This window comes from Lagenorhynchus albirostris, chromosome 2 (assembly GCF_949774975.1).
Source record: "Lagenorhynchus albirostris chromosome 2, mLagAlb1.1, whole genome shotgun sequence".
Lineage (NCBI taxonomy): Eukaryota > Metazoa > Chordata > Mammalia > Artiodactyla > Delphinidae > Lagenorhynchus > Lagenorhynchus albirostris.
Window position 1 is genome coordinate 105,071,876 of NC_083096.1, and position 26,694 is coordinate 105,098,569.

Below are 26,694 nucleotides of genomic sequence, written 5' to 3' on the forward strand. Positions count from 1 at the left end.
CCTTCATCTACACATCTAGTATATTAAGTGGGTGTTAACTGGTTAAATTCTTTAAAAAAAAAACAAAAACAAAACAAAAACCCTCTAAGCAAATTATCTGGTTGTGTAGAGCATTAAAAAGCCTATGGCTTGAAACACAGCTTTTTAAAATCTGCTATCTTCCTGTCTAAGGAAGTGTCCTTCCTGTGGCAGGATAGGGGTAAGTTATAACCAGCCTTAAAAACATAGATAAAGAAACAAATAAACAAGAATGGACTCTTAGGCATGCCTATTACAACTTCTCTTTTAAAATGAGGCTAATTCATGAATTTAAACAAACCAGAGCCCCTGCCTCCTCTTTTCTCACTGCCACAATATTTTTTAATGTTGTCCACTGCTAAACCACACTTTTCTCTCAAACACTTGTTTAAAGCAACTTAACAACATATTTATCTCAGTTTTGCTGCAACATAACACGTAAAAACATGCTGCTTAGAGCTATACGGTAAACATTTCATGTTTTCTCTTCAATCTTTTAGCTTGATATGCATTACCATACTTAATTGTTCAACCTTTTTAAATAGTATGTTGGAGTACAGTAGACATAGGTGAAGGTATTTCTAATTAAAATGTCTACTTTCTGCTGTGACTTACACAAATACGTAATTCACTTATTTCCTGCTGAGCACAGCATTTATGATTTTTCAGTCAACAGATTGAAAATATTCAGGTAACAGAATATTTTACATATCCTGAGCACAGTCCATCTCTACCTCATCCTTTCTGTGATTAGAGCTCCCAAAGGTTGCAGGGACAAAAACAGGTGAAAGTATATGCCGAAGGTCGTTAATCAACCGTCTAAGTAGTTGAACACCAGAATCACTGCTCTAAGTAAAATATTCCTCTATACACATTTATATGTGTTATATTAAAGCACATAGCTTTGGGGCTATAACAGTCTGTTACCTGATAAAAAAAAGTTTAGAGAATTGGACTCCATATTTCCCTTATTTATTGCCATATCTCCTCATAATATTGGTACTTTAAGTTTTAAAAGAATTATTTTGTTGGTCCCCAAATCTTTGGTTTTTCTTCATTCTTTAGAACAATTAGTTTTCAGTCATAGGGATCATACATGTGGAATTTTCTCAGATCCTAAACATTTTATTTAGTTCCTCATCATGCATTACCAAACTTTAAATCATATTTTCTGTTTGAGAGCTACGTTAACCAAGACGGGGATTTGAGTTCAAAATTGAACCAACCTCTGCAGACAGGGAACTGACCAGCTGAAACTATCACAGAAATAATGTGAAGTGAAACTGATAGCAGAATTGAAAGAAATTAAAGAACCCTTGACAGTTTTCCTCTATTTTTGTTTTTAAATATATTCTCTCTGGAAATGTAGCGACTATTTGTAGATAAGTTTATCAGTCTTGGTCATTTACCACATTCACCATTGTGGTAGTTGTAAAAACATCTCTTTTTTTATATGTAAAATTATACTAAGTAAATTCTGTAATGAGTGTCAACTCATAAAATATTAGAGATTTTTAAGAAATAGGGTAAAAATTAAGCATTTTATAATTGGCATATAAATAGAATTTTGAATTTGTGTTTAAAAAAAATAGTTAATTTTCAAAGATGGTTCAAACCAGTGCGTTTCAAGTGTAGTTTATGTCACGCTGGTTATGTCAGAATCACCACTTGTTTAGCTTTCAAAGTATACTGATTTTCAAGCTCCATTCCCAGACATTTAGAATTCAGTAGGTCAGAAATTGGTTCTCTTAATCTATATGTTTACAAAACTCCCAAAGTGATTTTTTTTTCCATAATCATCATTTGGAATCATTGTTTTAAGCATTTCATAGATTATGTTGTTTATATCATGGTGTTTATTTACTTAGCCATATTTTTTAAAATATTTATTAGGATGTTTTTATTGCAGGCAACCCAACTCTGGATTTGTTAATGGCATAAATAATATGGCTTAAATAATAAAGGGGATTTATTGGCTTACATGCCTGAAAAGTCCAGAAGTAAGGTGTGCTTCAGGAAGAGTTTGGTTTGAGCTCCATTTTGTTGTATTTAACCATGATTCTTAAGGCTCAGCCCTCCTTGTCATTTTTATCTTCAGGAGGTTTTCCTTATTGTGCTAAAATGGCTTACTGGTGAGCTTTATACCCACATATCGTAATATCCAGAATAAGAAACTGTACCCCATACTTTCCAGCAAAACTTTTGAGTGTCACATTTTGAGAAACCCCTGAACCAATCACTGTGCAAAATAGATGTCATCATCTTGTTTGAGTTAAACCCCACCAATCAGGGCATACCTGTGGAGTTAAGGATCAGGATAATTCCAATTCTGTCACCACTACATAATGAGGGAGAGAGAATGGATCTTGAGGTAACAACCATAAAATCTACTACAAAATATTATAGAGATGAACTATAATTTAGCCTGCTCCAAAATTATATTGTTTTAATGAAGTACTAATTGTATGATTTAATCATATTGGTTTTTAGTTTCTTAAGTTTTCAGTAAAATGTGAAGAAAGTAGTATCCATTCTAGAGCAAAACATGGATTTTTAAATGAAGAAACATTAAGTAACCTTTGGTAGATATGTGTCTTTTCACATATGTAAATGAAGAACAGTGTGGACCAAGTGCTTACTTTTTAGCAGGCTGGGGAGGGAGAGGAAATTAATTGCTTTTTATCGATGACTTCCTCCCCATATTTTATTATGAAAAATTTCAAACATACAGAAGTTGAAAGAATTGTATAGTGAACATCATAAACTCACCACCTCCATTCTAAAACTAATATTTTGATATATGTTTTAAATGTTGCTTTATCAGATACTTACCCATCCACCATTCTAGCTCACTTATATTTTTGATGCATGTCAGAGTAAGTTAAAGTTGTCATACTTTACCCCAGTCACTTAAGCTTGCGTATTATTAACCAGAGTTATTAATGACCTTTTGACTAAGAGGCTCATATATAAAGCTCAGTGGCTTAAGGCCTTAATATGAATTAGATTATTTTAGACTTCATAATGGTAATTCCTAAAATAATCATTCAAAGATAGATCTAAGAGTGAAATATGCATTTAAAACTTTCATAAAGTTACTTTATGCTCTCTTGATATAGTTTCTTTTGCTGTGTGAAAAAATATATATATTTAAGGTCTGTTCACTGAAATTACTGACAATTGCCAAAATTGTTTATATGTTGGATCTCTTTAAGTTTGTTACTTACCTTATTAGTTTTGCTTAGGAAACCAGTTAACTGGCAATCTGTTTTTGTTATCAGTTGGACCAAAAGAAAACCTCAAGAAAATGCAGGTTCCTGGTAAATTTATTAGCGTAGCTGACATTTTCCCACCTGCTTATCAGAAAGAACCATGTGGACATTGCTTGAAAACAGAAAGCTATAAAAATACTTGCAAAAAAATCTTAAACATTAGAAAATTGAATGAACTGCCTCAGAAGTGAAATCAAATTGATATCCACTTATTAGCATATAATAGTTAATTGTATTTTGGGGTGTTAGAAATATACAGTTATTCAGTTTTTACATTTAAAAAGGATCCTTAAAAGGCTTTATATTAACATATTTAAATGAGACCCTATTTGTAGAACATAAAAATCACAGACTTTTAGATAAAAGGTCATTTTTATACATTTCAATGTATTAAATAGCATTTAGAGCATCTCTCAGTTTTTACTTCTATTTTTGAAATATCAGCTATATTCCCTTAAAGCAGACTATTGAATCAAAATGCCCCAAGTAGAGCTTTCCAGCTGTTGTGTCTGTCCCACTGGTGTGCTACTAATGTGTGACAAGTGTGCCAGGATGGTGATTGTCTTCTCCTGGGGTCACTGCTAGAGCCTGGAGTTGCTTAATCACCCTTCCCCTTTCTTCAGTTTAGCCAGTGTGCCTTATAGGTTGTTTATTGGGGTATCTGTCTGTCTGTCCACAGAAACAGTGGGTTGTTTACTGGGGTATCTGTCTGTCCACAGAAACAGTGGTTTGATGGGCATCAGAATCTTTTTGTTTGTAAAAATTTTGCAAAAAAAAAACCCAATAGTAACCTTTGTATTTAAATCTAAAAAGAACAACTACATGCAATTAGATTTGATGAAACATATAAAGTGTTTCTCTTTGAAATTATGCTTTTTTTCTGCAGTTAATAGAAATTGAAAGAACACCATTTTTTTAGTCATAAAATCTAAGAGGGCTTCTTTGATTTTCACAAATATCTTTCAGGAGTCTTTTTTTTAAGCTAAAAGCATTCTATTTTTTATTGTAAAATTTCTTAACTGCCGTTTTTCACTAAACACTACCTTTCCTCCAAAGAAATCAAAGTGCTATGACAAACTTTTTAGCCAAACCCTACAAAGACCCACCTTTGGAAGAAACAAATCTTTAGAGTCACTTGATCGCTTTAAAAAAAAAATTTCTTTTAATTTATTTTATTTATTTATTTTTGGCTGCGTTGGGTCTTCGTTGCTGCGCATGGGCTATCTCTAGTTGTGACGAGCGGGGGCTACTCTTCGTTGTGGGGTGTGGGCTCCTCGCGGAGGCTTCTCTTGTTGTGCAACACAGGCTCTAGGTGCGTGGGCTTCATTAGTTGTGGCACGCGGGCTCAGTAGTTGTGCCTCACGGGCTCTAGAGCGCAGGCTCAGTAGTTGTGGCTCACAGGCTTAGTTGCTTCGCCACATGTGGGATCTTCCCGGATCAGGGAAGGAACCTGTGTGCCCTGCATTGGCAGCCGGATTCTTAACCACTGCACCACCAGGGAAGTCCCTTGATCGCTTTCTGTAAAACAGATTTAATGATTTCTATCTTGCCAAGCATTTTTTTCATGCAAGTTTTCCTGTAGGGAAGAAATGATATTAATTATTGTTACTGGTCATTCTACAGCCATTCAGACCTAAAGCATTTCTGTGTTCTTGAGCTTCTTTCCTACAATATTAGAGCTTACCTTGGGCTTTGTCATTTTATTTGCCCTGAAAATTTTATGTTATCCCACATGATGATATTGCTATGCAGTGTTCAAAATCCTCAAGACCTTTGCCTTTATTGGGGACCTGATTTAAAATCACCTTTCTCCAAGTCTGATTCCAAACCATAAACATTTAGCTTATTTCATTCAGAAGGATTTCTCCCTAGTAGTGGATTGCACTTTCCATTTAATCAACCATTTCAAGGGAATTAATATGACATGATAGTAAAATTAGACTAAAATTTAAAGCCATCAAAAAGGACAGGTGAACACATGTTAAAATGAGTAATTCTTATCAAATTACCCTGCTTTGGAAGTATATTTACTTACTAAATTTCTGCTGCCATTTCTCATGTCACACATGGGATTTAGAAAGTACTTTCTATAAGAATAACGGCTTCATTTATTTACGTCAATGACTATTCTTCCTCCAAAAATTTTTTTCCTACATTATTCCTTCTCTCATGCACTCACTACTTAATCCCTTCTGCTTAACATCATCTTTGCCATCTTTGAGATATACAGGACTAAGGCGGAGGAAGTCTAGAGCCAAGGAAAATCTTAGAATGAGATGGTTATGAAACAGGCTGAATGTGGGTGGTGGATTCATTAGTCTTTATTATAAATACTCTTTTGTTCTTATTCTGTGCCTTTGAAATATTTCATTTAAAAAGTGGAGTGATTAAAAGTAAGATGCAGGTATAAGTACATGTAAGTGGTATTGGACAACTGTAAATTGATAATATGGGTCATTAGCTTAGGGCCATAAATGCAAGTTGCTATAGTTTTTTTTTTTTTTTTTTTTTTGGCTGCATTAGGTCTTTGTTGCTGCACGCAGGCTTTCTCTAGTTGTGGGCAGCGGGGACTACTCTTCCTTGCGGTGGGCGGGCTTCTCTTGTTGCGGAGCATGGGCTCTAGGTGCGCAGGCTTCAGTAATTGCAGCACGCGGGCTCAGTAGTTGTGGCACGTGGGCCCTAGAGCGCAGGCGCAGTAGTTGTGGCGTCCTGGCTTAGTTGCTTCGTGGCATGTGGGATCTTCCCAGACCAGGGATCAAACCTATGTTCCCTGCATTGGCAGGCGGATTCTTAACCACTGCGCCATCAGGGAAGTCCCTGCTCTAGCATTTTATCTTTAATTCTTTTGATATTGCAATTACCGTTTAAATCAGCAGAGGCTGAAATAAATACATAAAGATTTTTGTAACAAATCCAAGAAAGCTAATTTGTGTGATCCTTTGCATAGATTTCCATATATTCTCTTCTGTTTCATTATTTCTCATGTTCATAGTGCTGTAAATTTAAGGTGAAAAATGTGTCAACTGTTGCTGTGACTCTTACACAGACAGTTCACTCAGTCTTTCATTTAAGTTTCCTTATGTAGGAAATATGAATAAAAATAATACCTGTTACACAGGGTTGTTGTGATGATTACATATAAAGGGCTTAGAACAATTCCTAGCTCATTGTAAGCCCCAGTCTTTCTCCACCACAGCTCCACAAGAGAATTAAGTCCTACAGAAAACTGAGTAACTATTTTCTCGATTCTTCTAAGGATGGTACATAGCTAGTACGATTTTAGATGCATAGGAGGTAAGTTAAATCATTACATACAATGATGCTTTAGGCATTAGGGCTTAATTCCTGTGGGGAACCTCAACTGTGAAGGTCTAATAAGTGCTCAAGATATGTTAGCTTTTATTTATTTTTGGTTGCAAGGGACAAATCCATATTCGAACTGGTTTAAATAATAAAGAGACTTTATTGGTTCATATACCTGAAAAAACAGGTAAGGAAGGCTTCAGAGATGGTTTGATTAGGATCCTGACTTGGTATCCCTGCTGTTCTATTGGTTCTGCTATCATTTATCTGGCCATCATACTAATACTTACAACTAAATCTTCAAAAAAATTTTTTCTTAAATATGGGAATGTGGGGCTTCCCTGGTGGCGCAGTGGTTGAGAGTCTGCCTGCCGATGCAGGGGACACGGGCTCGTGCCCCGGTCCGGGAAGATCCCACATGCCGCGGAGTGGCTGGGCCCGTGAGCCATGGCCACTGAGCCTGCGCATCCGGAGGCTGTGCTCCACAACGGGAGAGGCCACAGCAGTGAGACGCCCGCGAACCCAAAAAAAAATATATGGGAATGTGGCTGAAAACCATAAGGTGTCTCTTGTATATATTTAAGAAGCCCTGCATATTTGGAATATAGTAATTGTTAAGTTAGTTCTTTGCTTAGATGATTATATGTGCTATTCATGTGTTTAAATGTATAAGAAAAGTTTTAAAGCCTGTAGAAACAGTAGTTTTTCTTTTACATCTATACAAACATTGGTTACATCAAACTGCTTTAGCAGGCCAAATTCCAGTAAAAGGTTTTTAAGGCAGGTTGCCAAAAGAAAAAAATAAAATAATAAAGGTATGTATAGGAATAACTTGATGAAAGGATTTGCAGAACACGCTAAGGGTACATAAGAATGAAATCAAGGTGGCAAAGATAGTTTAGCACAGAAGAGCAGTCCTGTTGGCACGGTGCCCTGACTCTGCAGAGGAGCTACCCATTCTGTTGCCGGAGCAGCTCTGTCTAGTTCTTCTTTCTGCCAAGGATGTTAGGGGAAGGTGTGTAGAAGAAAAGTAGAGGCTGGATTTGGCTGCAATCAGAGATCCAAACCGGATAATGTCCAAGGTCCCTTCTTACTGTGAGTGGAAAGAAACATTTTCCACATTGGAAAATGCTCTTCACTACAACCCATTACAAGGTAATTGTACAGAACCTAAGGCACCTTTTAAAACCTACTTTTAAAAAACCGATAAATATTTAGATACCACTAAGATAACTTTTACAGGAACTTCAGAGCTCTTTCAAATCAAAATGTATTATCTTTCTGCTCTATGTATACTGATATTGAATGATCTTCAAGTTGTATTCTTGAGAGATAATAGCAAGTGTAGAACAGCTTGTATAGTGTCAGTAGTATGAGTAAAAATATGTGGGTATACATGTGTGTTTGATTATATATGTAGAAAATACCATGGAAAGACTACACTAAAAAAACTGTCAACAGTGGTTGTCTCCATGGAAGGAAACTGAGTGATGACTATTGAAAGTGAATTGGTACTTTTCTGGCATGAGTAGTTTCAGTAGATGTCTCTGCATCAGAGCTTCTTAACATTTTAAGCATCAACTTCCTAAACAAATAATCTGGAGATAACAAAAACAATCCTGTTTTCACTCTTTAATAAGTTCTTTACCTTCAAAGTACATTTGTTTTCAGGTGGTATAAGAAAAAGGCAGCTCCTCCCCTTCCTAGTCTACTTCCCTGGAAAATGATCCCAGCATGATTCTAGAACTAGTTCTTAGGATTGGAGCACCTTTTAATCACATTCCTGAACTAATTAAACAGAAGAGATTCAGAGCTGTCCTCCCCTTTTAAGAGTGGTTTGGAGAACCTGTTTTTTTTCCTTCTCTGTTCCCCAGCAAAAGCAGGTTCGTAGTGTAGCTGTAGGAAGCTTACAACCTTCTCAGCTAAGCATTGAATCTCTTACAGAACGGATAGAAAAGCATTTGCCCTCAAAATAACTGGATAAATGGCTTCTGAATTCTAGGGTAATTTTTTTCACTAGTAGACCCATTTGATTATTGATTTCTAAGAGTCTCTCAAAAGGTACATTTTATAAATTGTATTAATATAATTAATAAGCACTATTTAGAAATATTCAATATAGTTTACTATTAATTATTGTACAGAAATAGTTTGAGAATAGATTTGTTCAGAATTTAGCCAATTAAAGGATATGCCCTTATGCTGTCCTGTATCTTCAAATGTTCGAGTATATGCTGTGAAAATTGTCTCTTGATTTTGCTTTGTTGTATTGTCACAAAACAGAAAGAAGAAGGAAAGCTTCAAGGACAGCTTAACAAGTCTGATTCTAACCAGTACATTAGGGAACTGAAAGATCAGATAGCAGAGCTGAATCATGAGGTAAGTGATAAATTTTGATCTTCACATATTTCTTTCTTCCTTCCTCTGTATTGACACAACACTTTATTATTGCTTATGACTGACTCTTTCATGGTAAATATTTTCTGTGAATCTTTGATTATGATTCATAATAATATTTTGGAAGATTATCTTCTTTTTAACATGAATTTTTCTGTTCCAATATTGAGGATTTATTTTCCTTAAACTGCTTTAATCATGATCTGAAACGATCAATTAATATTTGTATGGCAAATATTTCACTTTTTTATTGTGATCTGAAAAGGTAGTTTGTCTAGGTGTCAAAGTTACTTAAATTAAACGAGAATTTTCTTTTTACTTCTATAGTAGATTTGTGGTATTTACCGTTGTGGATAGAGGGAAGTTTTTTTTACTCTTCTTTTTCCCAAGCGGTATTACCGAGATTGCAAAAAAGGATACTTGCCTAATATCAGTTAACAGATTTCTTAGTATCTGAATACTTTTTAAACTGGCACTGCCTTCAATCTGTGAGATTCAGCTCATGAAATTTTCAGATAGTTTTACTAGATAGTATACTAGGTAATTTAAATTATTTAAAATAACGTGTTTTGATTAGAGAGACACTTTTTATTAATGTGGCTCTAGGTCAGTTTCCTTTTTTTTTTTTAATGATAAATATCTGGCTAAACATGAATGGAAAAGTGTGTTTCTTACCTTGAATTATTTGTACAATAATGTTTATTCACAGTGATGAGATTTGAATGGGTAACATAAACCTCATTTGTTAAGAAAGAAACTCATTTTCTTCACTAAATTAATTTAAACCTCAAAGGAAAAAGTTTGGATATTACCCTTTCCTGGTATTACACTCTTCAGTGAAAGTCTAAGTGTTTTGGGTAATACCTCCTGGAGGCAGTCAATCTAAGTAAAATCTGAATGAAAAAACAAAACATTAACAAAAATGATAAATCTTAGATGTGGTTTAATTTAATTTGTTCTGAAATTTGGGAGGTCATGCCTATAAATATTGATTTTCAGCTCTGATAACATTTGAGGGATTCAGGATCATGTATAATCTTTACCTATTCGTGTGCATTTTTTATAATCTGTTCTGATCTGATAGCCATGAATGAAAGAACAAGTTACAAGTAAGCATGTTCTAGAAACCCTTATTCTTTTGAGAACCTTAAGAATTATTCCTTATGTTCAAAGATTTTCCCAAAGGAAATTATGACTAAAAGCAATCTCCCATTTATAATTTTGACATCTAGTGATAAGGAATGTACCTTAACTAAAAATAATGATATTCTCGGGTATCCCTGGTGGCACAGTGGTTGAGAGTCCGCCTGCCGATGCAGGGGACACGGGTTTGTGCCCCGGTCCGGGAAGATCCCACATGCCGCGGAGCGGCTGGGCCCGTGAGCCATGGCCGCTGAGCCTGCGCGTCTGGAGCCTGTGTTCCACAATGGGAGAGGCCACAACAGTGAGAGGCCCGCATACCGCAAAAAATAAATAAATAAATAAATAAATAAATAAAGATATTCTCCTCATCAGGAATGGCAGAAAATATAATAGTTCATGAGGTTTAACTTTAATGTAGGTAGGGTTTTTTTCTGTGGCTTGTGAAAGCAATCTTTTATATTATGCAAACATGAAAAGAAAATTACTTAACAGGTAGAAGTTTCTTCTGTTAAAATAGAGAGCTAGATTGTGCAAATTAAAAACTAGAACAGTTTGTGATAAGATGCTAATTAGGTGATTCAGAATAGGCCAGAGTCCTGGGCTTAACCAAGTCCCAGTTAGAAAGCATAGTAGAGAGGAGAATGAGTACAGCTGGGGACCACACAGGCACACAGAGGTGAGAGTGGGTATGAGGTTGGGAGTTTAGAGGAGGCCAGATTTGATTAAGAATTAATGCGACTAGGCTTCCCTGGTGGCTCAGTGGTTAAGAATCCACTGGCCAACACAGGGGACACGGGTTCGAGCCCTGGTCCGGGAAAAGCCCGTATGCCACGGAGCAGCTAAGCCCGTGCGCCACAGCTGCTGAGCCTGCACTCTAGAGCCCATGAGCCACAACTACTGAGCTCACGTGCCACAACTACTGAAGCCCACGCTCCTAGAGCCCATGCTCCGCAACAAGAGAAGCCACCGCAGTGAGAAGCCTGCGCGCCGCAACAAAGAGTAGCCTCCGCTTACATGCCACAACTAGAGAAAGCCCGCATGCTGCAACGAAGACCCAACACAGCCAAAAATAAATAAATAAATAAATAAATTTATTTTAAAAAAAGAATTAATGCGACTGCGTTGTGGAAATAAGGTTAGACTGAATAGAGCCAGCTTATGGTGAATCTTCAAAGCTAGAAGAGATTAAGTTTACTATTATAGATAATGTGAAACCACTATAGGTCTCCAGTTGGAGACTTCTTTTCATTATGTTTTCTGAGCAGATTTTAATATATGCACCTGTTCAAAGTTTTATAACTAAAGAAAGGATAAGTGAAAACAAGTGAACATTTAAACTGAGATAAATGGTTGTAGTCAACTTACTATAAAAATTACTCTTTTTTGGACCAGGTTCTTGAGAAGTTTAAACAAGTTGTCACTTCTTTAGTGTTTTTTTCATTCTTGTGTATAGCACTTCACAGTGGTAAAAAAAAAAAAAGATAACTGAAGTCAATCTAATTGCTCCAACTTAACTTTTGTCTGTATGCTAAAATTTGCCAGCATCTTTGGCTTTCAACATAAGAATTGACTTTTAAGTGTTAATGTTGTATTTGAGCATGTGACTGTTAATAGTCACTTTGTTAGCTGATCTTTGTACTTCTCTAAATATTGAAGGAAATAGTGAGACAAACTTTGTAGATTCATCTTCCTGAAGATACAGCAATGTTGTACATGTTATAACAGCTATGACCACTTAGCATAGTTAGCCGGATGAAATAGTAAAGAGGATTAAGCAGGTTATTTTTTATGAATGGCTGAATATATTGTTAATCTATAAAATAACAATAGTAGATACTATTCATTGGTCTGTCGGCCAAGCATTGTGTCAGATACTTCATATTTATTACTACTAATCTTCATAATAATCCCATGTGATGGTGGTATCCTCAGTTGAATGGATGTGGAAACAGACTCACAGTGATTAAGTAACTTTTCCCAAGATGATGCAAATAATAAATGGTTGAGCCAGGACCTAATCCAGTTTGGCCTGTTCTTTTCTGTGCTGCTTACAGAGACATTAGATTAGAAAACATGTCATCGATGTTTAAAATCCTAAGAATGTCAATTAATGACAATATTTTAACTGTGTTGTCCTCCTTGACACATGAATCTGCATATATCCAGTAAGTAAATTCTGCAGTTGACCTAGCCACAAGGGCTCTCTCTGTTAACATTGCAAATAGAGATTTAGCTTCACTTTCTGCACCTTACTGTCATCCATCCATGTGATTTCTGTGACTCCCAACTCCTGTGATTCCTACCCTCACCACCTAATTTTGCTTCTAATATTACCTACCTACCATAGCAATCTTTTAATTTGAAGCCTTTTACCCTGCCAAGAGCTTCACAGAAGCCACTGTGGAAACTCTTGCTGCCCCAGACCTGGCAGGAGCTGTGGTTAAATCCTCCCCTTAAGCCTACATTCTGTCCTCGTGGGAGACATAGAAAAGACCCAAGGTCCCAATTTAAGTGCTTTCATTATCCCATCTTCCCACCTCCTGCCCTTTCACCCATCTATCATCACAGCACCTACTCTGTACTAGGCACTGGGTTTAGAACTGACGATAAAGAAGATTGAAACACAATCCATAGCCTCAAGGGGCTCACAGTCTAACAAAGGATATAGGCGTACAAATAAACAAATTGTAATACATAATGAAAAGTATAGCATTATAGTAGCTACCATTCATTCAACAGCTGCTCTGTGTCAGACACTGTACTAAGTATTATACTTCCTTTATTTCTTTTAATCTTCACAACAGTCCTCTGAAATAGGCAGCATCATTATTATTCATGCTTTACTTGTCATAAAACTGAGGTTCTGGGGTATTAAATAACTCCCCATGGTCATACACTAGTCAGTGATAGAGGTAGAATGTTAGACTATATGACTTTAAGCCCATCCATGCACTTAACTACCATATGCTATATAGCCTCCTTTGAAACATACAGGGATAAGATGGCAACAGCATCTGGGCTGGGTTTTGAAAAATGAAATTTTTTTCAGGCAGATTGGACATCAGAAACATTTCAGTCGGAGCCATAAAACAAAAATGTAGATTCCAGAAATGAATAAGCCATCTACTTTTTCAATGCTGATCTGTCTTCTTGCAGCTGCCGACCACTAAAGACAAAGAATATTTTCTAAATGCCAGGAAAGGGAGATAGAAGGAGGTAGAAAGTTAATCTCATTTAGAAGCCAAAGGAAATGTACTCAGAACTCATTTATGTATTGACATATTGAGAAGTATAATCATATGGTTCACCCAAATTATCAGTTGACTAAGCTCCTCTGGGTTCCTTGAAGCCTTGCTACCATTAACGGTATTGTTTCACGCGAAAATGCACGCTAAACAGCTGATTTGAAAATGTTTTTGGAATACAAATTTTATGTTTTCACTTGTTCTTGATGGTGATGTGTTCCAGTGGATGTTCTAGGAATAGGTAAATTTATTCCAGACTGAAGATAGTACACTTATACTAAAAAATATTTCCCCATTATACAGCTTTGCTCAATTTTTATGTCTTAATAAAATAGTTTTAATGTGCTTTATATCCATAAAGTCTCACAAAAGTAATTCTGATTCTATTCACTTAGTAGCTTTTCAATGTAAAGCAAATATTCCCCATTTTTATTAAGCTTTCTATGTGGTTGTTGCTAAACCAGGTATAGATCTTTTGGATAATTATTTTAATCTTCACAGTTATTCTGTGAAAATTATTATTCCCATATTATAGGCTCACCAAGGCTAAATAACTTGTCCAAAGTCACACCTATTCCTGATACTAAGACCAAACAACAGTTTCTTCATGGCTCTTTTCATAAAGAAGACCTTCTAGTATGAGTCCATCAGCTATTATCCTTAACATTCTGTAATAGTATGGGTTCATAATCATAAAAACTGAACAGTCTAAAGAACACAAACTGTTTTAAAACTTTTCTATAGAAGTAAAACTTACATAAAAGTGCCCAGGTGACAAGTTTGTTGCTCAGTAAATTATCACAGTAATCACACCCATGTAACCACCATCCAGGTCCAAGAAATAGACCCCAGAGCTCCATTCATATTCTTTCACAACCTCTCCTTACTCCCTCCTCCTCAAAAATAACCACAATATCAGCTTCTAATACAGTAGTTTTAAGTTTTTGAATTTTATATAAATGGCTTCTTATGGTATATATTCTTTGGTGTCTTCTTTTGCTCAAAGTTGTTTGTGCAGTTTAACCATGTTATTTTTAAATGTAGCTATAGGTTATTCATTCTCATTGCTGTGTAACTTTTCTTTGTATAAATATACCACAATTTATTCTGTTCGTGAATATTTGAATTACTTCCATTTTGGCCTTTTAAGAACATTGCTGTTATTTATACTCCCATGAGCAGTAAAGATAGTTTCTATTGTTCTGCATCCTCATCAGCATGTAGGATTGTCAGTCTTTATCTAATTTTAGTCACTGACTGTGAAGAGGATTCTCATTATGGTTTTAATGTGTATTTCCCTAATTACTAATAAGATTGGGTACCTTCCCCCCAGCATGCAGAACAATATTGGCATGTGGTAGTTACTCCATGAAAACGTTTTTAATGAAGAAATGATTGTGAAAGGCTTTGCTGATAACATAACATATAAGTTGTGATAGGAATGCCAAGAAGCTTCCTGATGTGCGAAAAACATTGGAAAGATCATGCCTGGCAGAAGAAACAACTAGCACAAAGACCCTAGACAAAAATGAAGTGGACTTTTTGAGAAACCATACTAAGGTGGCTGGAGTGTAGCACAGGGTGGGAAAAAATGGTATGAGGTAAGATTAGAGAGGAAGACAGAGTCAAATCATATACAGTGTTTTGTAAGCCAGGATAAATCATTTGAATTTTATTCTTGGTTGAGTGGGAATGGATTTAAGCAAAGAGTGATGTGATTTGATTTGCCCTGCCTGCTATGTGGTGAATTGATTGTAGGAATGTAAGAATGGAAATAGGGAAGCTCATTAGGAGGCTGTTAAAATAGTCAAGGTAAGAACAAAGGTGACTTAGAAGGATGGCAGAAGTGGAAATCTTAGCAACGTGGATGTATTAGAGATATGTTTTAGAGGCAGAGAATTTGCAGATGGATTGTATGAGGAACATGAGAGTGCAGTCAGTGACTCCAGAGATTTTTGGCTTCATAGTTGAGTGAATGGTTGGTGCCACTTACTGAGGTTAGGGAAGGGTAGATCCAAAGCTTTGTTTTATTTATGTTAAGATTGAGATTCCTGTTAAACATTAAAATGAAAATAGCAGGTAGACAATGGGTATGTGAGTATGAGGTTCTAAAAAAGAGGTCAGGGCGAAAAATAGGTTTACTAGTCATTGGCATATAAATGGCATTCGTAGATAAAGAGAAGGAGGTCCAGGAGCAAGTTTGTGGGCTCCTGACCTTTAAGGTCAAGAGAGCCAGCAAAGGAGGCTAAAACCACCAGTGGGATAGGAGGGGAACTGGGAAGTGTGAAGATATAGGAACCCCCCAAAAGGAGACTTTCAAGAAAGAAGCATTTCAGCATAGTTGTTTTAATTAGATTTTTAAACTTCCCTGATCCATCTGAAGAATGAATTTATGTAAAGAGGTTTCGTCATCATTTTTTACCATTTATCAGAAAACGGAGGATGATTTATGAAAGAACTTGAGAAGGATCGATCTATGGTCTGTCACTGAACGATTACTAACACCTCCTTCTTGAAGAAATTAGAGAACTGTTAGCTATTTCAGGACAAAAAAAAAAAAGAAAGAACTATTACAGGATGCTCTAAACAACGTACAATCCGGGTAAGTGGAACCAACTTTCTCTCAAAGGATAGACATTGTGCTGGTTTCCAAAAGATCTTCTGTCTTCCTGTCTCCTTTGTTGGGGAGGCAGGTTTTTTAAGTTAAGTTGTCGTATGTCACTAGAATCTTCTTTTTTTTCTTCTAGCCAAGTATGAAATTAGGAGTTTGAGTAAATAAAAAGAAATCTAAACAAAGCCCTTACTACAGTTTGGCTTAGGAAATATTTATACATGTAATATTTAAGTTTTTAAATTCTGATAACTCTGTTTATGTATACCTGAGCTATGGATTTAATTAAATATCTACCAAAATGTATTTTTAATGTCCTAAACATTCTTAATATGTTTAATATGTATACTCATTTTGTTATCAAACTAGAATTTTTGAAATAAGAATCTTTAAGGGTCAAATGACAGATGACCCTTTGGTACTGTTTGAGTCTTTTTTTCTTCCCTGTATTTTTCAGTTTAAAAATAGTTAATAAAACCACTTGAACTTGAATTAAAAAAAAAAGAGAAGAAGAAGAAGCTTTTTAAAGACTCAATAAACATTGATTTTCATCTAGGCATTAAAACCAGAATAAAGGTAGAAAAGAACTTAGTCATTTGGCTCTGTAGGTATTGACAGCTATTTTTTCCTCTTTTTGTCCAACTGAGTGATTTTGGTTTTGTTTTCTTAACTGGATGCTTATTCTATGCTACTGTTTCTACCAGTGTTTGTTTCCTTTTAAATCTTGCAAAGCTCTGAGTATATTACCTAGTTTACAGAGTGGTAACCTAGAATAGAATTTACATTCTTACAAACAGCTTTGATAACAACAATCTGTATCTGGAGGCAGAAATAAGAATCAAAAATAGTGTTTTCTGTTTGTACGGTTGGCTGTTGATAATTGAATTATCTTTTTTAGAAATACAACTACTTTTTAATTTATTTATTTTTGGCTGCACTGGGTCTTTGTTGCTGCCTGCGGGCTTTCTCTAGTTGCGGCAAGCAGGGGCTACTGTTCATTGCAGTGCGCGGGCTTCTCATTGTGGTCGCTTCTCTTGTTAAGGAGCGTGGGCTTCAGTAGTTGTGGCACACGGGCTCAGGAGTTGTGGCTCGTGGGCTCTAGAACGCAGGCTCAGTACTTGTGGCACACAGGCTTAGTTGCTCCGCAGTATGTGGGATCTTCCCGGACCAGGGCTTGAACCTGTGTCCCCTGCATTGGCAGGCGGATTCTTAACCACTGTGCCACCAGGGAAGCCCTGATAATTGAAGTTTAATTTTAAGGTTATTGTTTAAGAAATTTTTCAAAATGTGGAATTTTAAGCCTTCATGTATGTTTTTACAGTGAAAAGTGCTAGGTTTCTCAGTGTAGAAGCTTCTTAATAAAAAAAATTATTTCCTTCAACTTGTTCTTTCTCTAGTTAGAACAATGTGAAGTACCATGCAGGAGCTCACACAAGCCTCAGTGCAGGTAAATTCTTTTTCTCTGCTGCCCCAAAAAAAGGTCCTATGTAGATAATGAGAGATTATAATTGTATTCCTATGGAAATTGGTTTAAGGCCCTTGAATGAAACGTTTAGCACTGGTTTTTAATCTTACAACCTCCATTTACTGATAAAAAAAATTGATTCTTAATGACTTCTTTAAATGAGTGTTATTACTCCTGTTTCTCTTATATGTTCCATTTTATCTTCGGTAAGCAGCTTATCTTATTTGAAGTCATAAGATTAAAAAAATTATTGTACAATATTTTATGTCTGGAATAATATCACTATGTAAAAGACTTAAAGCTGAGATTTCAGATTTATGTTTTTTTTAAACCAGGCATGTTCTTAAAGTTTATCTAGTTTTTCACTTGGTAAATGAGGAAGCTGAGGGCCCAAGACTTAAAGGGACTTACCCAAAGTTGCACAGCTCTTTGGTGGCAGAGACGGAACTACTGCCCAGGAGCTCTGGCCTCTGATTTACTACATCCCACTGCCCTACCAGTCCTGCCGACCAGTTTAGCTGTCTCATGGTAGATAGAGTAGGAGTTTCATAGATGTTTAATTGAATTAAAATTAACTACCTCTCTCAGATGAGAACCCAGTGTCTAGATAGTAGAAATCTACTCTCACTTAGTATTCTTTACTTTTCCTTCAGCTTCAGGATCTGAACTTTTATTTGATCTGAGACTGGGGACTTGACCCTTCAGATTCTGCTTCAGTTTCCAGTGGTTACCACTAAAATCTTAGCTTTTAAATATTAGATGATTTTCTGAAAACAGAGGCAACTGAGATTTTTTTAGCCAAATCTGACATTTCTAGAAACCAGGTAAAAATAGTCAACCCAATTTTATATATACATATTATTTAAGAAATACAAGCTTACTCAAGGACGTAAATTAGCTTAGCTATTCAATACATTCTGTTTCAAGAGTCTGTTATTTAGAGAAAGACAAATATATGATATCACTTATATGTGGAATCTTAAAAAATGATACAAATGAACTTACTTACAAAACAGAAATAGACTCACAGACATAGAAAACAAACTTACGGTTACCAAAGGGGAAAGGGGGAGAGAAATTAGGAGTTTGGAATTAACATATACACATTACTATATATACACTAGGTAACAACAGGGATCTACTGTATAGCACAGGGAGCTATACTCAATATCTTGTAATAACCTATAATGGAAAAGAATCTGAAAATCATATATATATGATTTTCAGAGATACATATATAGGAAAAAAAATATATATATATATATGAGTTTGATATTTAACTGGTGACCAAACTTCCAGCAATTGTTTCTAGATTAATTTTTCTTTTAATCTCCAGGGATATATATCTTTCCATTCATTCTTTGCCTCCAAAAAGAAATACCACATTCATATAAAGAAATCTATAATAATCCCACACAGGATACCTTACTTTTATTCAAGACTTTTAGACCATCTTCTAGTTTTATGTTACATTCATAAAAAGAGTGTTTTCTACCTAATTACATGCATCTGTGTATCCTGTTCCTACTGTAGGTAAAAAGAGATTTTTTAATTTGTCAATGAAACATGTGTTTCTAATGATGGTAATTTCATTAAGGAATTGGAGTTGAATCATGAGAATATGAAAAAAAAGGTATGGTAGGAGAGAGTGAGATAATGAAATCACTTAGGAAAGAAAAATTAAAAATATAAAACAATTTGCTGTACACCTGAAACTAACACAACATTGTAAATCAACCATACTCCAATATAAATTAAAGAAAAAAAGAAAACAAGGCAGGAAAAGAAATTAGAACATAGAAAAGATGAGATACCAAGGAAAGAAGACTCTTAGGAATATTGACTGAAGTAGGACATGCCTCTAGAAGGGTTTGTAATGAGATTTCTAGGATAAACTCTGGGTGAGCAACCAATTTAGAGAATACAGAAGCAATCTAGAACTAGGGTTTTAGATCTGAATTAAGGACCAAGTACTCAGAATTAAGGACCAAGTAAATATCCTCAAGAGATAATATCACACTGGCCAAGGAACAGAACCCGTTAGAAGTGTAAAGTCAGACTTGGATATTAAGCTGTGTCAGGTGGAATTTTTCCTGATATTGTGCCAGACACTATAGGAAGTACAGTGTAGTCCTTCTCTCAAGGAATTTACAGTCTGATGGGAAGAAGCAGAACAGTTAATTTGATAAAGACTATGTGGTTGGTACTGATAATACTTGATAGTTCAGAAATGGGAGCAAACACAGCACTTAATTTCATTTATTTTAATTAGTGGCTGTTATACTGTCCTTGATGCTCCAGGGCAAGCTAAGCTGTGCATTCCTTGATGGCAAAAGTTGTCTTATTCAGCCTTATATTTCTTAGAGTCTTTCAAAAGTCCTGACGCAGTACCATAAACTGATGGATTCAGTTAGTTCTCATGGTGTTCAGATTGTCCTGAATTTGACCAGTGGGAGCTCTTTAAGGCTAGCTTCAGTATCTTTTTTTTTCTTTACAAACCCATTAGTCTTTGAGCATTTTTGCGTTTTCTGGCACTAATAGTACTTTACATCAAATGAGTATAGCTGGATTTTCAAATGTAAGGTAGTGAAACAGTGTTTATTAGTATAGTCGGCCCTCACCATCCGCGGGTTCCATATCCGCGGATCCCGCCAACCTCAGATTGAAAATATTCGAAAAAGAAATATTCCAGAAAGTTTCAAAAAGCAAAACCTGCATTTGTCACACATGCAACTGTTTACATAGTATTTACATTGTATTTACAACTATTTACATAGCATTTACATTGTATTAGGTATTATAACTAATTTAGAGATTACTTAAATTATACAGGAGGATGTGCACAGATTATATGCAAATACTACACCATTTTCTATGAGGGACTTGAGCATCTGTGGATTTTGGTATCCACAGGGTCCTGGAACCAATCTCCCTTGGACACTGAGGGACAACTGTACTGATCTGTAAATTGCTTAATAAATGGTCCCAACAATTACTCTTATGACTATTAGATTGGAAACATACCTCACAAGAAACCACTTCAAGGGAAACTGCATGTCAAATACCACTTGGGTTATGAGAAATAAAGGTAGATGATAATAAGCATTTTTTTAAAGGAAATGGAGCTAACTATAAAGCCTAGAGTGACAGTTTTTATAGTTACTTACAGCAGTTCTTAAACAGATTTAATTCAATAGGGGTGGAAGAGACTTGCTTTCAGCCTTCCCACGAAGAGGCCATCTAATAGTATACTCTTAGATCTAAGACATGAGGAAAATAAGATATAAATGCCTAAAGCCATTTCAATCATATGTATGATACCAATAAGGTTTTAGCATGACTACGGTATTACTTGTTGACATTTAGAATGATACTAATAAGGTGTGCTTGAAGATTTCATTCAACCTGATATGGGGCAACCAAAATGAGCTATGATTTTTAAATCCAGTGAATTTACTCATATACTCAGGTTTCAAGACTTCAGTATTCAGTTTTTAAATTTCCTTCATTTATTTGAAAGCTGATTATCCCTACTCTTCACCTCTTACTTTCTCCTTCACTATCATGTCACTACTGCCAAACACATTCATAAAATAGAGAAGAGGGGAAAAATAAATATCCATGCAATTTATCAGGTTCTTAATAGCATTTCTGGATTTTGTTTGTTGTTCTTTGGGTTTTTTCATTTGATAAGTTTAGTTTTGTTTCTGAATTTTGTGTCTTTGCTCTCCATCTTACTGCAGGTGGTTGAGAAACTGTCATCCTGGATTGTAGGCTTAGTTCTGCCACTGATTAACTGTGTGACCTTAGGATGCCAATTTACTTCATACATTCATTCAGTGAACATTTGGACATCTTTTAGCTCCCAGGCATGCCTCAGGCTTTCCCTCAGTTTCTACATCCCAAAACAGTTATACTAAATGATCTTTAAAGTCCCTTCCATCCCAGTCCTGTGCTAGGTGTAGAAAAGTCATAGTCCCAATTGTTAAGGAATTCAGACTGGTAGGGAGAGCCAGTCAGTATGGGCAGTGCTGTGGTAGAACCGTATGGTACCACGGCCCAGAAACGTGAGGAAGCATCTGGGCGTGGGGCTGCCTAAACTCTGTATTGAAGGAAGAATAGAAGATAACCAGGAAAAGGAAAGTAGAAGGATATTTCAGGTAGAGAAGCCATCATATGCAAAGGCTTGGAGGCAAGTAGAGAGCAAGTAACGAAGGAACAGCTAAAAAAGTAGGAGGGAAATCAGTAAAGAGGGACACCTCTGAAACCAGAGAGAGCCTTCCCCTGATCAGTCTGTTTTTAGTGTGTGGTAGTGAAAAAATCATTTGTAGAGATTGATCTGATGGCTGAGGGTAAAGCTTTCTTAATCAAACAAGAGGAAATCCATAAAATACAATCTTCTTCCTTGATTATGTTATGAGTTATTTTCCTTTTAAGGCTTTGGTTCAAATGATGCATTTCAGAGCCAATTTGAATCTTTTCAATCTAATTTAGGTATTCTTGTGCTGTTATTCACCAAGCTATCCAGTACTTCACACTTGTTTTTTAGTGCTCTATTCTTAAGTATTAGTCCAGTTTCTTCAACTACACTAAGATTTTGAAATATAGTCAGTCATTTTTAAAAATTTTTTTTTTTTTTTGCTTCACGTAATTCAATTTTAAAATGCTAGTTTTTAAAAGAAACAGTAACAGGGCTTCCCTGGTGGCACAGTGGTTGAGAGTCAGCCTGCCAATGCAGGGGACACGGGTTCGTGCCCCGGTCCGGGAAGATCCCACGTGCCGTGGAGCGGCTGGGCCCATGAGCCATGGCCACTGAGCCTGCGCATCCGGAACCTGTGCTCTGCAACGGGAGAGGCCACAACAGTGAGAGGCCTGCGTACCGCAGAAAAAAAAAAAAAGAAACAGTAACATAGTATTGACAGTTTTTCAAACTAGGAACATTTGAAAATGTGCTCCATAAATTTACTGTGTCGATTAAAGGAAAATCGATAAAAGATGAATAGCTAACTCTCTCTGATTTACAAAAACTAAAAATTTTACATTGTGGTTGGAAGTCTTTAGTGCAGTAAATCATGTGCTTTTCATGGACCGTATCTCACAGATGCAGTTGGACGTGAGATAATCAGATTTTCACTCCCCACAAGCTGAACAGCTGAAAATGTCATACCAATAATACTTGTCAAAGACTCAGTGCTCCTTTCCTGCCTGTCTGATTTAAGTTGTTGTGGTCAGTGTGAGGAACCTGTGATATGATAAGATAGCATTCGTGAGGTCATGTGGTTTGCAAGTACCCAATCTTAACTAAGCAGCCTGTGAGCACCTCCGAATGAGGAAGAAAGGGATACTAGCCTTGTCTGTTTGAAAGCTTATTTTGTGTTCAGTGATAAAATAGTGTGGGTGTGTGGCCATATATATATATATAGAGAGAGAGAGAGAGTATATATTTAAAATTATTTTTCCATCAGGAGTTTTAGTTTCTGAAGAAAGTAAATACTATAAATGCATTCATCTCCTTTAACTTCAGTCTAAAGGATTAAACATTTTATTGCAAATATTTTCTGCCTGTTTAAAATGAAACTGTAGAAGGTAGCCATCATTTCTTTTTCTGTTGAGAAAAAACTAGATGTTAAAGGTTAATATTGTTGGTGAATTTTTTTAATCAATTAAAATTTCTGCATTTCCTAAATAGAAAATTATTTCTTTTCAGTCTGGCAATATCTCCATTGAAAACATATCCACAAAATGGCTATCTGATATATATGTAAATATATATATAGATGTAGATATTTAATATATATATATAACAGCTTTATTGAGCTTTAATTCACATACAGTACAGTTCACCCATTTAAAATGTGCAATCCAGTAGTTTTTTATATATTCACAGAGTTGTGCAGTCATCACCACAATAAATTTCAGAACATTTTTATCGCTCAAAAATTAATCACATTCCCATTAGCAGTCACTCCTCATTTCCCCCAAGTTCCCGTCCCCCAGCTCTAGGCAAACACTAATCTACTTTCTGTCCCTATTGATTTCCCTATTCTGGACGTTTCATTTAATGGAATTATACAATATGTGGTCATCTGTGACTGGTTTCTGGTACTTAGCATAATGTTTTCAAAGTTCATCCATGTAAATAGTAGCATGTATCAGTACTTCATTCCTTCTTATTGCCTAATAATATTCCTTCATATGGATATACCATAATTTATTTATCTATGCATCAGTTGATGGACATTTCGGTTGTTCCCACTTTGGGGCTATTATAAATAATGCTGCTGCAAGCATTTATGTACAGGTTTCTTTGTGAGCATATTTTCATTTGTCTTGAATGTATACTTAGTAATGAAATTGCTGGGTCATGTGGTAACTCTATGCTTAACCATTTGAGGAACTGCCATACTGTTTTCCAAAGAAGCTGTACCATTGTATATTCCCGCTGGCTGTTTATGAGGGTTCTAGTTTCTTCACATCTTTGCCAATACTTGTTATTCTCTCTCTTTTTTTATAGCTATCCTAGTAAGTGTAAATGTCATATCATTTTGGGTTTGATTTGTATTCTCCTGATGGTTTATGATAGTGAGCGTCTTTCCCTATGTTTATTGGCCATTTATATCTTCTTTAGAGAAATATCTACTCAGACCCTTTGCCCAGTTCAAATTGGGTAGTCTTTTTATAATTGAGTTGTAAGAATTCTTTATATATTCTAGACACTAATCCCTTATCAGATAAATGATTCAAAATTTGGTTGATTGGATGGACTGATAAAACCCATGATTTAGCTTTAAAGAAGAATAATTCCTCTTAAGAATTCAATCCAGATCGAAAAGAAATGCTTCGTTTTTATGAGGATGTTTTGCTAAAGGTTTGAATTTTTTTCAGTGCTCCAGCTAAAGGTTAAATCATATGAAATGTACGTGGTACTTTGATGTAGCTTTAAAAGTTCAGAGTGAAACAAGTGTGAAGTGATTTATTTCCTGTAATTGGTCATAAATTTACATAGAACCTCATATATTCCTAACCTCATCACCATTGACATTAGAGTACCTTCTAAATAATGTTAATGGTTTCAATTTTATCAAGATGTGTCAGCTGCCAGGAAGAGGGCAATGGCAGTTTCATTTTGTTTGCCCAAGTGTACTGGATAAATCTAAGTATGTGCTACAGAAAGATTAAGAGTTCTTTGTAAATGACTTTTATTTCTTCCCCCTCTCTCCTTCTCTGGTAACAAATGCACAGTATAAATTTCTTCAGTTCCAAACCTTACTTTTCTCCTTTTTCACTTATTAATGTGGGTATGTACTTTTTTTCTTTGCTTCTAATAATGTAGGTTTTAACTATTGCACTTTATACATTTAACATAGAATCTATATTTTTTTTAATTTTAAGTGTTTTATCAGTTTTTAAAAAATGATTTACATATATTAAAACCAAATACATTTTCAGCATTGTCTATTTTATATTATTTCAATAAAATTCTTGAATTTTTAAACTTAATCTGATTTTTAATTACTGTAGGTAATTACTGAATTTTGGCTGTTTATGTTTATCGCTAGTTTTTTGGGTGTTTTTGTTTTTAAACAAGCCTGTTTATTGAAAGGATCTGAAAATAGTAATAAGGCTTTCAACATTTAACAAATTTTCAAGATATTAACAACATAGAACATTAAGAATTGACTTCAAAAACCCAAAGTTTCCTGGGTCATTCCCTGTCACACTTAGGACTTGGTCTACACTGGCTCTGTTGTCTGAACGAGTGACCTGTGTTCTGAATGCCACTCTCTTCTGGACCTAAAGCTGGGAGTGTCGCCCCCTCAGCCTGTGGGAGGCCGGGTGGGCTGCCCGCTGTGCCCGAGCTCGCGGGCAGAGGGTGGGAGCCGACCTCCGTCCCCAGCACCAGCTGAGCTACCCAGACGGGCACATTATCGCTAGTTTTAATCTTTGTTGTGTGTATAATTGAGAATAAATGTAGTGTATTATTTCCCATTGACATTTATTTTAAATTTTGAAAATAAGGAAAACTATTAAAATTATTCTGTAAGGAATCCAACAAAATCACTGATTAAACTTTGGGAGAAAAGAGTAAAGCCTTTATAACTTAGAAACACAAATCTATGTTATTGGACTTTATGTACATCTGCCCATATATATATATATATATATTATACATCACTTATAGAAATGTTACGTTTAGCTTTAAAAGCTATAGTTCTGTGTTTTACAAAGATTGATTATACAAACCCAAATGTACAAATAGGAGCTTTTATAATCTGATATGACTCAGTCTTGGAAACTTACTGCAACTGTTTTGCAGTTCACTTGGTATCACATGACTCACTTCAATGGTTTAAACCCTGTCTAGTAGCGATCAAAGTTCATTTGGTTAGGGGTTTTTTTGGTGTGTGGATGACTTTTTTCCACTTTGTTGTGGATTGATTGTCTTTCAAAATACTCAGTGCAGTCCTTCTTATTATTCTTCTGAATCTCAGAAAGTAGTAGTTGCCTGCACGATTCAGCCTCCAAGCATACACACTGGGAAAAATTTTTAACTTGAAATAATATACATGGAAGCAGTTTTAACTGTAAAGCATCATATAAATATGTGTTCATTATTAACTCTGTTACCTCTACATGTTGAAAATGGAGGGAGAATAACCTGTTGTGTCTCTTTAAAATCAACTATAAAATCAACTCTAACATTTTTCAAGTTACCACTGTTCTATAATGTGCAGAAAGAAAGCAAACACATAGAGAACATGTCGTGTCCTCTGTTTACATGGTCACTAGCCCAAATGATCAAGTTTTCTTAGGACAGATTTTCCTGTTATTTATTAAGAAGTTATATTTAAAAGCTGTATGTCTCTAAAACTATCACACTTCTCTGTTTTACAAAAGAAACTTCAATCTTAACCTTTAGTTGTTTAGCGAATGAAGTAGACTAAGGAAAAATTACAGAAAATACTTCTATATCCTTAATGATTATGAAGTCCCTTGGGGCTTCAGAATATTCACCCCTGCAGGTTTTCCTTGCTTTAAAATTTTAATACAATTTTTCTGTGAAACAACTGTAATAGTTTTTAATACTCTTTTTTAGTGTTTGTACTTTTACTGTCATACAGTTAGAAACTCTGCTGTTTCCTGTCAAAACCTACGTTCATCAGACTATGAACATGACAGTTTCCTGTTTTCTTATTACCTATAGTGCATTTTGTGCTTTATTCTTTATAAGTTGTATAA

General features: G+C 35.5%; 1 protein-coding gene across 2 annotated transcripts in view; it reads left to right on the forward strand.

Annotated features, from left to right (window-relative positions):
* Positions 1-26,694, forward strand: part of EVI5 (ecotropic viral integration site 5) — a 205,972-nt gene that overhangs the window by 165,916 nt on the left and 13,362 nt on the right. For both annotated transcript variants that reach the window (XM_060139567.1, XM_060139568.1), the window contains one exon: positions 8,877-8,972. In XM_060139567.1, coding sequence (XP_059995550.1) covers positions 8,877-8,972 — 96 coding nt within the window. The remainder of the gene's footprint in view (positions 1-8,876; positions 8,973-26,694) is intronic.